Source organism: Lemur catta, chromosome 4, assembly GCF_020740605.2.
Source record: "Lemur catta isolate mLemCat1 chromosome 4, mLemCat1.pri, whole genome shotgun sequence".
In the NCBI taxonomy this organism is placed as follows: domain Eukaryota; kingdom Metazoa; phylum Chordata; class Mammalia; order Primates; family Lemuridae; genus Lemur; species Lemur catta.
Window position 1 is genome coordinate 90,907,398 of NC_059131.1, and position 12,803 is coordinate 90,920,200.

Below are 12,803 nucleotides of genomic sequence, written 5' to 3' on the forward strand. Positions count from 1 at the left end.
ATGTAAAATCTCATTAACAGAAAAAAAAAATAATAAAAATTTGAATCAATGAATCAACTTTCTTCAGGCTACCGTGGAAACTTGAAAGTATCACAGGAGGTTCCCAATTATGCGGTATAAGTACACTGGCCCCGTTACTGTATGGAAGTAAATGATATTTATGCCATAATTTTCGTTAGTAGGTTCTATATACCAAGCACTTGGCTAAACAGCAAAGACAATTGTATAACCAGGGAGAAGAAATAAAACCTTGTCACCTCATCTTGTGCTTTTGTCATTGTTGTTGTTCCAGGAATTCCACATGGTATTCCTGTGTTTGTGCATGGTGTTATCTCGCCCAGTGTTTTACAGATAGTACTTACATAAGCACTTTTCTTGCTTATTAATTTGACAAACTTTTCTTCATCCATAAAAACCCAGGTTAGAGGTCACCTCCACCATGAAGTCATCCATGATTGCTTCTGTCTCCTTCACTTGAACATAATGCCTTTACATTCTTTATGAACTTACTTGTATTGGTCTATTTACCATGATATATTACATTTTATTTGTTTGTGTTTTCTTTCTTTCCCCTCACACAACTGAGAGTTTCTTGAGGAAAGTGACTATCTTTAATTAATCTCTACATCCTGGAGCCTAGCATGGTGCCTGGCATATTGTAGACAATCAAAAAATATTAATATTTATTAAATGCAAGCCATTGTTGAAAACAAGCAGCAAAGTATTGGTGATTATTGAAGCTAGGTGATGGATCCATGGCAGTCCATTATACTATTTTCTATATTTGTTTTATGTGTAAAATTTCCAAAATAAAAAGTTCAAAATAATTGAAGACCTTGTAAGATGTCAGATAAACCTAGTAGAATTTTTAAGTTCCTACCACAAACGGAGCTACTATATCTATAGCTACAACCTCTGTGTTCCCCACGTTTATTTCTTTTCTCATAAGAAAGATATTTAAAACCAAACAATATTTCTCTGCAACAAAATACAATTATACTATTTCAGAACAGCTTCAGGCCATGAATATCATATTAAATGAGAATTTCTGGCAAAACTGGAAACTGACAGTTCATGCTAAGTATTTTATTGACGAAGGAATTCTGTGGATTTTGATCCTCATCTGAATTGCTATAGAAGTATAACTAGTATCTCTGTTTCTACTCTCTTACCTCTGAACTCATCTTCACCTACTTCTAGGTTCATCTACCTAAAACATGGATCTGTCCCATCTGTTCCCTCAAAGTTGAAGACTTTGAGTCAATGGCTTTTCAATGGTCCTGGAATAAGTGTGCACTCCCAGTGTTGCAGCCCAAGTAACCTGTCCAGCCAAATCTTCCATTTTAAAGTTCTGAGACCCGTGTGCTACAAGCCATACCCATTCACGGCCCATGTCCATGCAAGCCCCCGATTAGGGTCACAGCTCAATCTCTTTGCTCAGCCTGGAATCCTCTTCTCACTTTCTCCAATTTAGAAAATATTTCTCCCACTCCAAAATCCTGTACAATTGTTTTTTTCTCCACAAAATCTTCCCTGGACCCCTTTCTAGAATATACCACTCCACCTGTGCCTCCACAGGCCATTGCCTGGGTCTATGTGCAGCATTATTTCCTTCTGTCTTGTTTGGTAATTATTCTCCCTTTCTGAGGGTACTTTCTTTAATGTTCATCCTGCACCTTCCCATCATCTCAGTCAATACTCAACAAAAGACCCCGAATGCATTCGAATTCAATATGATAATATTACACACTATGAAATGATGATATTAATTTTGTGAGCGTTTTTGTTATGAATTTTTATTTTATGTTAATATTACATACTGTGGAATGATGAGATTAATCTCATGAGCGTTTTTTCTTGTTCCCCTTACTGATGACTGGATATGTGCAAAGCCTCAAACCATCACACTAAAATCTCGTTAGTCATTTTAATCCTTTGTACAAATTGCTTTTGCTTCCTAACTCATGAATTTCAATTAAAAGAGAATTTTTTTAAAAATAAGACTATCAAAATTGGAAATTAATTTAAATGGGAGAATTATTTCTCTTAACCCCTTTCTATCCATGGCTAATGCTCACCAGCATTAGAGATAATACCAAGATAATATTACTTTATCTCAAATAGGCCTGCTCATTCACACAGACTCAGAAGTACTTTGTAAATTAATTGATGAACAAAATCACACTGGAGAAAATACTCCACGATGAGAACATTGAAATGTTGAAGTATCATTTCCTTCTGAGGAAAGCATACAAGCTCATTGTTGCCTAAAAGAAGCTTAAGCTTCTGCCCTAGGCCTCATCATCTTCACTTCTCTACCAGAAAAAAAAAAAAAAAAAAAAAAAAACGAAAAAAGAAAAAAGAGAAAAAGTCTAATTACCTGGCTTACTATGGGGTCATATTTTCTAGGTGTTTCAATCTCAGGGAAGTTTTTAGTAATCTACATTCGGATAACCTTTGCTAGCCTTTATTATTTGTAGCTAGAAAGAAGGACAGTCCCAATGACCTAATTTTTTTGTGTGGTTTTCTCTTTAACTGCCTTTTTTCTTGATCCTTTACTTGGCTGGTGATCAAAAAGTTCCAAGTTCTGTTTCTGCTTACAAACTGTCATAGTCTGAGAAAACATAGGTAGAAGGCCTAGATCAGAATTCTCAAGTTCTTATTGGGCTTCAATTGTTGAACTTCACGTGGACTGGACATTTATCATGATTGAATATGAGTCACATATGGTCAAAATTCAGTGTAGACCTTAGAGAAAGGGGCTCAGGAGACCATTTAGTTTGCTTTTGTCCTAAACCTGCCTCTAATTTATGATAAAGGTCAGTGGTCTGGCTTAGCTTGCTTATGTCTCATGCTTGGGTTGGAGTCAAAGCTTTGTGGAAATTACATGGTTATTGTGTGATCATATTTCCTATATATATATATATTTCCCTCAGATACTTCACATGGTATTAATAGCCAGTTCAGGACAAGATTCAGGAATTCAGAAAATTTCTCATGTGTGTTTTCATCTATTCCCTTTCCCAATATTAAGGAAGATCTGTAAAAGAAAAGTATGTTGTAGTAGAAAAAGCACTGGACAGGATTGACTCGGTAATTTTTGGTTTTTGTTCTGCCTCTGTCCCCAGTTAGTTTTGCCTTGTGACAAATCAGTTAACCTCTGTGGGTTGCAGTTGTCACCTGTGTCTAATGAGAGAGTTGTACTAGACTAGCACTTCCTAACATGTATTTCAGAAGGAAAAAAGGACTGACTCATTAAGCAAATACCTCACGTATGGTGGTAACCTGCATCCTTGTGTTTGGCATGATCAAATCTTCTACATTAAATCAAAATTTCCCCAGCTTACTGGACACTTCCCATAGTATGTATAAATATATAGGCACATCTATATATGTGTGTATAGAAATATAGATTCATATGTGGCTAGGGATATCATCTGGTTATCCATCCCAAGGAAAACATTTCAGATCAGCTCAAAATTCTGTAATTCTAGTTGAAGGGAGTCGGGTTTACAATTCTACTTTTCATATTGTTGGAACTCAAATTTGAAATTCAAACCTGAAAACCTTCAGCTTTAAGTGACATAAAACAGAACTTGAAGAATAAAAACTGAGTCATTGCCAGGGGTCTTAAACTTGAGACTTTTGACTTTGAATTTCTACGTCATCAAAGTTGGCAGTAAAAGAACTGTGCACTATCTTCATAGTGCCGTGCAAGTTGACTTCCTCAAATACTCTGTAGTGGTTCTTCAGAACCCTGCTCTGCAACCAGGCTGCCTTGAGTCACTGTGTTACAGTTGGGGGCTATGGCTCAACCAAGTCCACAGAACAAAAACTGATATGGCGATGAAATAAAACAGAAGCAAATCATTCCAACTGTAGAAATTGAAGTTATCTTATTTGTATTTCATTAAGACACCAACATTAGTTCATTGAGGCAGAAATCTCAAGAGAATGCCAGATTGTTGTGTAACGTTAGAGAAGCTTGCTTATGCATTGTTTCCCTTCAGGGGTTAAATAAAATTATTCTGTAATATGAGAAAATGAAGAAAAACCTAATTTCTGAAGATTTACTATCATTGCAGCATTATTTTTATTGTGCCTAAGCAGAACTTGTCATAGATTGAGAATACATTAATGAAGATATGGAAATTATATGAGAATTTCTTATGTTATGTTGGAAACAGTTACAACCTAATGAACCTTTTTTTGTAGTGAAAAAGGACTTTCTGAAAATAAGATATATTGACCATTATTAACATATTAACAGAAACAACCTGTATACCAAATGTAGTTTGGGATGATGTCACCTCAGCTAACAGGTCTTAGCTCTTGTAGTTAGAAAGAATATGAAAAGCATAGGCAAGTTTAAATATTTCCACCTCCCCAGATTACCCAAAGCATGAGAAGTAAATACATCTCACCAATAAAAGATCATATTCTTATCTGGAAGGAACATTAGCAAGTATCTTAGGGACTTTGTTCTTTCACTTGGGAAGAAAGGAAAACTTGGATGTAGAATTGACATCAAATGATTCAGATTTAAATGATTCAAAGTATGTTATTTGGTAAAAATATTATTTCATGAAAATGTGTGTTTGCATGTGTGTTACATGCATATAGATATATTTTCAAATAGTTACAGCAAAGTTAATCAACTTTTTTAAACTCTCTAGTCTTTGAATAACAAAATTCATTTCGGATAACAAAAGTAAAATTTATATTAGATGGATATAGTATTTATTTGTAGCAACAGTGCTGTCGTATATATGTGGTTTCCCCCTCATGAGACAAATGAGCAAAGAGGCTCTTTGGGGAATGTAAATGAAACACTTTTGCAAATTAAGTGTTCAAAATACCTATTTTGCTGAGCACTCATTAACTCAATTTTACACCAAAAGCTTACCCATTTTATATCATAATCAACAACCCAACTCCACCCCCACACCTCCTAACTAATGAGGCGCACACAGATATTTTCCTCACAAATCAAGATACTTTTCCAGAGGATGGAATTACTAATGACATAAAAGCGTGGCAGCCAACATGAACTTGACAACCCAAAACCAAACTGTATCATCACCCCCTAGGAGAGAATCCTAACTTCCCACCTTGGAAACATATTTAACCCACGAAAAAACCATAAACCCAAATAGGTTTCAAATAGAAAGAAAATGACACAATATCCCTTCCCTTCCAGTGTCAAGTATCTAGGTAAACCGAAACGAACCGTCCAGTCGCTAGGTTGCTCTATGTCAAGCATGCATATTTTAAAACTTTTCCTTTGGGTATTAAGCCTTCTCAACTTCTGCAGCATCTGTATCCAGTTCTGAACCAGACCTGACCGACAGCACAGACTGGGAGCGACCACTTTACCTTCCGAAAAATCAATCAGTCCCAGCAAATGAAGCAGCTTCAGAGATGCACATATAATCACAACAATACCCACTGTTTGCAGTCCTTCCGACTCCCACTCCAGAGTCAACATCCTCTAAGCTGGCAGAGCATCCCAGCCTCCGGACCCCTTTGGAGCGGAGGGAGCTAATTAGAGAATCGGAGCAGCGTCTGGCTTGGAACAAAGACTTGCGAGGGGGAAAAGTGAGCAGCTCCTCGCAGATGCACCCTGCAAAGCGGGCGGCCCCCCGGGGTGAGGACAGACCTGGGCTAAAGTCCAGCCTCTCATGCTGATCCTGGCATTTGCTTGGCAGGGCTCCCCCCAACCGCAGCGCACCGACCTCTGACTCTGCGCTGCAGCCAGCGGGCTAGTACTTGGACTTCAGAGCTGAGAGGGACACGTCTGTGGGAGAACTGGAGACTTTGCAATGTCCATGGAGAGCAGGGCCGCTCCCAGGAAACTTGCCCCCGAGAGCACGGCGGCGCTCCTCGCGCTGTCTGCGCGCTGGTTTGCTGCCTGGCAAGCTTGCGAATGCCCCCTTCTTGCCACAGCAGCTGCTCTCTCCTCCCGGAGCCTCCTCCGGGAGAAATCTCAGCCCCCTCTCTGGTTGCCAGGAAAGAAAATCAGTTCTGGTGCTGCTGGTGCTTACAGCCCCTTCAAAAAGCCCCCGTGGAAGATCACGGGGCAGCTTTTCTAGGGAAAAAGTGCCAGAGTGAAAGATCAATGATTAAGTGACTTTGTCAAGCTGCCCCCGGCCACTCCACTTGCTGCTCTGGTCTGCGCTGACAGGTGGGGGACAGTATTAGGGAGATGGATTTAGCCCTTACATTTACAAACACAGAAGGAGGGGGCGGGCAGAGCAGCAGCTTGTGACAACTTTGACGTTGTGTAGCTGCCCCCTGGAGGGTGGGGACCACTACTGCCCTCTAAAGTCTAGCCTCAGCCTCTCTCCAAGCAAAGTTTCACAAACTTCCCTGGTAACAAAAATGACCTGGGGTGCTTGTTAAAAACGCTCTATTGTCGAGAGTGTGGTTCAAAGCCAGGTGACTTTTATCCATTGGGAAGAGTGGGGTGGTGCTGTCCCCAGGCCACTCCGCACCGCAGGGCAGCTTTGCGGGCATGGTCCCAGGCTCTGGGCTACGCCAGGACCACAGTGGCTTAATCACTCTGCTGGTGACCTCTGTCTGCCAAAGCCAAACCTGACAACAGAGGTGAGGAGAATCCACCGGGACTCTGTGTGTGAAAGAGTTTTTAGCAAGTGGAACTCACTGTGTAACATAAGGGCTTATGAGTGACATCTCAGACCCCCGGGGCACATTCAGGTTCTGCTTCTTACTTGTTTTGTGATCTTCTGCAAGACACTTAACCACTATGAAAACAGTTTCTATCCTGTGAAGTCGAGATTGTAATATTTCATCTAAAGTTCTCCATTGAAAGGAAATTGTGGGGATTAAATGTGGTGAAAATTATAGTTAACATTTACTAAGCATTTGCTATGTGTACATCAATATGATAGCGATTTATCATCAATGACTCATCCCCACAGCTCTATGTGGTAGGTATTATAAGCATCTTCATTTTATAGATAAGGAAACAAAAGCATAAAGAGGTTAATTTACATGCTGAGCTGTGGTCATAATGCCTGGAAGGCAATAGGCATTCATTCATTCATTTGTTCATTAACATTAATTAAGCTGTTGCTATGAGCTATGAATGGTACATGGATGATAAAATAATTAAAAATGCCCAACCCTACCCTTTGGGGAGCTTACAGTTTAATGGGGGGGCAGGCATGAAGTGAAATGTGACCAATAAATAAACGCACCAGCACTTAAGCAGACGTTTCTGCAGGGTGCACTGGGAGGGAAAGTCACCTCCATGTGGTGAAGGTTTGGTGGTGGTGAAAGGAAGGAGACTCACAGAGGGGGTGACCATCAATAAGGAACAGTAGCCTGTATCATGACTGGAAGTAGCATGCCATATTTAAGCTCCAGGGTAGGTAGACCTGGGTTAAATCCTGGTCTGTCTTTTGCTTGCTGTGGGATCTTGGGGAAACTGCTCCATCTCTGAGTCTCAGTTTTCTCAGTTTAAAATAGGAATGCTATTGTCTCCTTTTTATGGCTGATATAAGAATTAACTGAGCCTATGGGGAGTTTAGCCCAGTCCCTGATATCCTTGCTTAGTACATAATAGCTGTGGGATTATGACGGAAGTACCAACTCTTTAGAGGCTCTGCAGGGTCTCCTTGGAGGAAGTGACTTTGCTCTTCCTTGGTTGCCTTTCCTGCTCCAAGGTCTAGTTCCAGTCTTCTTCCCATGAAGACTTGCTGATCAGCCCAGCCCACAGGGCTGTTTTTCTCCTCTGGGAACCAGAAATACACCTGAGCCACCAACTTGGTCCTGATAATGGTGCTTTTCATTTTGTATAACATATTTATGAGAGATACCTTTGTATCTATCCACCCAACCACCCATCCATCCATCCAAACATTTTGTTTTCAGTTATATCAGAAAGCTAGTGGAGGGAAAGTAGATCTTAGTAGTTGATGGAAAAAAAATGTTTTAAGTAACCATTCTTTGAAATTCCCACCAATATTTAGCCATGCAAAGTCCAAAGTTTAACAAAAATTACAGAAATTAATTTGGTCAAGTCAAATGTAAACTTGCCTTTCAATCCTACATGATACCATATTGTACTTGGAAACAAAGTACAGAGAGGGATCACACAGTTAGAAAACCCAAAATTCAAACATTACTTTGGCTCCCAAATTGATGCTTTTCCCTTTATATCTACCAGCAGATTTCAGCATTTGTCAATCAATCTCTTGATTTGGAGAAATTAGGCAAAGTATTTTAAAATTGCCACATGTCAATTTCCAAGGATGAAATCCCACCATCCTTGAAATTCACATAAAGTCCCATGGATGCGATTTTGTTGATTTCAGGCAGGTTTTACCATTCAGGACAATGGCATTCCCAATTTAGGATCCACCAGCCTAGTGTGGTAGAGATCTAGCCCATCTCTATCGTCATGAGCCACCTTTACTACTTGGTTTTCTGAGCTCTTTCTGTTGGCTCTGGCTATAGGATCTTCTGGCTCTGAAGAGCTCTTTCACATGCACTCCTCAAGATTTTGTAAGGTTTAACAGCACCATAAAAAGAGTTCCATGCTTCATGTGAGAAGTCTAGGGAAGTAGGGGACATTTCAGGAAGGATGTTTTTCTAGGACCATCCTGGGAAAGAATAGTTGGCTGCGTATTATTTTAAAAAGTAACTGCAGATGATGGCTCAGTCATTTTATTGCAGTAACTTGCAACCAGTTTGTTATACATGAATAAGCTCAGGTTTTTCCCTCCTTCTCATGCTCATCCACTCTCCTCCTTCCCTCCTTTTTTTTACATTATAATGGTTGTCTAGCAGAGGTCTGTTTTTCATATCAAGGGAAAGGAATACCAAAAGAATACACTAACATTTCCTACCCATTGACTCTAAACCAGGCACTATACTATGTACTTTACTTGTATAAATTTGTTTGATCTCACCCCAAGCCAATAAATTAGGTGTTATTATCAGTATTTCAAAGAAGAATAAAAACCAAGGGGTGCTGAGATTAAGTTATTTTCACAAAATCACATTCACTAAGGGAAACAAATAGGATTTATACCTGATTTATTCCAAAAGCAATAGCCACAGACATCTATGGAGAACTTATAAGTGTTTATTCTAAAATCTTTACAGATATAAACCAATTTAATCCTTTCATAATTCCCTGAGATTGATATTATTATTTTGTTTACAAGGAAAAAATTCAGGGTTTCAAAGGTTAAGCAAGTTGCCTGAGGTCTCCTAGATGACACTCAGCAGAATTGGGATGTAAATGTAGGTCTCCTGGTGCGAGATCCTACACACCTCACCATTCACCGCTCCACTCCCAGGCCTCTCTGCACCATGCTGAATGGCTCTTTATCTGAGGCTCTGGTAGGGGACTATGAAAGGAAAATATTGAGAGACACTCTTAGGAAAGTAGAAACTCACTCCAAGAAGGCATGCCCAAATCCACTGACCAGTCTGAGAAAGAGAGAGGGTCAGTGAATAGACTTTCAATTTTCTTGCACCAAACCATTATGATCCTTTAAACAATCTCAGATGGGATGATGGCCCTGAAACTTTAAATTGGTCATTTTCTCCCTCTTTGCAGTAGCTGGAGTTTAAAATTTTACCAGGTGATATTCTCTGACTAGGAAATGTTCCTTATACTTTCAATACTGTGTAAATATTATACAAAAATAAATGTAGCAAGTTTGAGAAAAAAATATTAAAGTCAGATATATTTACTACCTACCTAGTCCCTCTCAAAAAACATATATAGAATTATAAGGCATACAGAAACTAGTTAAATTGAATTTAAATTTAAGATTAGTAGTCTATGAAGGGGCTCAGAAAATGTCACTCCAAAATATACCACTTTAGCATAAGAATTATTTTGAGCTGAAGGCAACTGAGAAATAACAAACATAGAAGCTCTCCACCTTCCCTTTTTCTTTGCCTAAAGGCAGGGTATAAATGAGTAAATTTCTCTTTGTAAAGGTATTCCCTTGCTGCACAGGAGGAGGAAAACAACCATAATCACCCAACAGAAAGTTAGTACTCAGTTGGGTATGCATAACAAATCTTCCTAAAGAAATCTTATGTCCCATTAGTTTTTCCCATATATTTTCCTTTCCAAAATTTGCCATCCTAGAAGCCCAAAGCCTGTTTCTTTTGTCTTGTCACTTCTTCACAATCTATCACCCTTTGTTAAGATGATTATTTAAGTCCTCAATTCTGACTACCCCTTTGATTTACTCATCACTGAGTGCATTGCATATGCAAATAAACTCAGTTTTTCTTTTTTTTTTTTTCCTATTTATCTTTTGTCATTTTAATTTACAGGGCCCAGTCACCAAATCTGAGAAGGTCGGGGAGAAAGTTTTTCCTCCTCTACATCTATATTTGTGTAAGCCTTTAGAAATCATTTAAAGATCAAATAGTCTATTTTTTAAAAATTTTCTGGATGCTTAAAAATGAGCAGAATTGGTTTATTCAAGGCCAAGGACTTAGGAAGTGAACAAAGGTGGCTTTCAATGGTCTAGCTCTTCATAATGCCTGACTTATTTAGTACAGGGGAAATAGGAAGATATGTTGTTGAGAAGTTAAAAAGAAGTAAAGTTTTAAAAGAAAAATTTCTTCTTTCAGTCGATAGGAGCTAAGAGAAGCAAGTCATCAGTATGGTTTGCATTATCTGGAAGGTTCCACGGAAGAAAGTAGACTAATCTAGGTGTTTAAAAATGAAAGGAGGGGGAGTGACTTTCCCAGGAACAGAAATGGGCACACACAAAGGCAGTATCCATGACAGTGGTAAAGCTGGTCTCCCAAGAGGGAGAGAAAAATGAGATTGGACAATTGTTGGAAGAGGTCTCCCAACATCAGGACTTGATAGGGTAAGTATAACCAAAAAAAGGCCAGTGTGTGACCCTTAATGTCTCTTCATATCTTAAGATTTTCTCACCAAAATGATGAAAGTTATTCAAGCTCAAGTCCCCTGTATTCTACCCCGAATGTCACCTCTACATTAAAGCATTATCTTGCCTTCCTATCTTGAGTTTTCTCAATTACTTAAAAAATTCCTAAATGTTCTCCAGATGAAGTTTCTGTTCAAACATGATCAGACTCAAGCTATTTCGCTTAGCTGAAGGACTCATTCTGAAAGGGTAGTAATTGTGTCTTGAATGGATTTCTTTAAAATATGTATACGGATGTCCATTAAACAGTTAGGCATCACAACCCTCTGTTTTGAGTGCCTTATTGAATCCATAAGGTCGATTAGATTTTCAAATAAAGAATTGATGGGGAAAAATACCTTCCATCCTAAGAAACTTCCGGAAATATTGCACTAATGTATTTTAAAAATACTTCTCTTGTATTTTATAATCAAAGCATGTGAAGTATGTAATCTTCATATAAACAAACCAGCAGATTATATGGAAGTGCAATTAGAAAATTTTCATTAGAATATAAGCTTTCCCTATGATTTACAATTTTTTGCCTGCTCACATTTCCTTTTCATGTGGCCTAAAATGAATAGATTTCTGGGGTTTACCAATCTAATCCAGCATACAATTTCTGGCTCTTTTGTCATATCTCTTTTGATATGATCTCTCTATTTGTCACATATGATCACACTAGGCTGACTTTAGGGCGATGATTTTCCAGGATAATAATAATGATTATACCTTCCTTTGTTGTATTATAACACTATTACAACAATATGGAGTCCCTAACGTGTGACACACAGTGTGCTCTGTGTATTACATAAAGTGTGTCATTGAATTGTCTCAACATCCCAATAGGATACCTAATATTATTAACCCCATTGTATAGATGAGAATGCTGAGATGCAAAAGTTTAAGTAACTTGCCCGAGACTACCTGCCAGAAGTCAAGAAACTGGGGCTTGACCTCAGGAATTCTCACTCAGGAGCCAGTGTTCTTACATCAGAGGGGAGGTACGTGCCACGATCACCATATTGTCTTATTGTGATCCCATTACACAAATAAAAACAAGATCTAAAATGCAAATGACCTTCAGAAAGATAGGATGTGGTCTTAACCTCATGCTCGAGTGTAAATGTTTAGTATCAAGTTCTTTCTTGGGAGCAAGGGTAAGAGAGCAATGAAAACATAAACGTCATAAGGGAAGGGGCTCAGGACAGAGGAGGGAGGAAAGAGAAAACTTGAAGGGAGGAGAGAAGAGAAGAAGAAAAGGGAAGGAAAGAGAGGGAGAAGAAACAGACAATGCTCCACTCCAGGCACTGTGAGAGAGCAAAGCATATAAAAATGGATGGGGCCTGCTTTCTGCTTGTGAAATTCTCATGGCTTGCCAAGGAGATGTGATCTAAAACAGGAACAGAAGAGGGCTCTAGAAAAGAGGTGGGCAAGGGGTTATTTATTCTTCAATTAGTCCTATCTCCCTGGTCTACCATTCTCTGGGGCCTCTATCATTAGACATTCAGAGAGTATCTCTCCAGCTTGACTTTCTCAGCCGGAGCTTCAGATGACCTTCAAAACGGAGCAGGTGGTTTTAAAAGCGTGACAAATGGCATCTCCATGGATGTTGCACTAGTCATGGCTGGGCCCTGACCCTACCTTCTAGGTCTGTTCGTAGGGCCCGTGACACCTTCCTGCTCACTTGGGCCAGTGCTCTGCTGCTGTGAATATACCACTTCATCAACTCGATTCTCTCAGTTCTTAGGCACAAGTTTCTCAGAAACTGACTTAGGTGTTCTCAGAGCTGTGTTAGATCATTTTGTGCACCACAGCAGAACTTTGGGAAACAAAACTCAACAGGCATTCCAAATCTCCAGAGACACA

General features: G+C 39.1%; 1 protein-coding gene across 5 annotated transcripts in view; it reads right to left on the reverse strand.

Moving 5' to 3' along the window:
- Positions 1–12,803, reverse strand: part of KCNIP4 (potassium voltage-gated channel interacting protein 4) — a 1,084,926-nt gene that overhangs the window by 207,734 nt on the left and 864,389 nt on the right. The window contains exon 1 of one of the 5 annotated variants that reach the window (XM_045550453.1): positions 5,377–5,632. The exons of the other annotated variants lie outside the window; for them this stretch is intronic. Within the exon in view, the coding sequence (XP_045406409.1) occupies positions 5,377–5,488 (112 nt within the window). The 5' untranslated portion in view covers positions 5,489–5,632. Of the gene's footprint in view, positions 1–5,376; positions 5,633–12,803 lie in introns of those variants that run through there. 5 annotated transcript variants of the gene reach the window in all.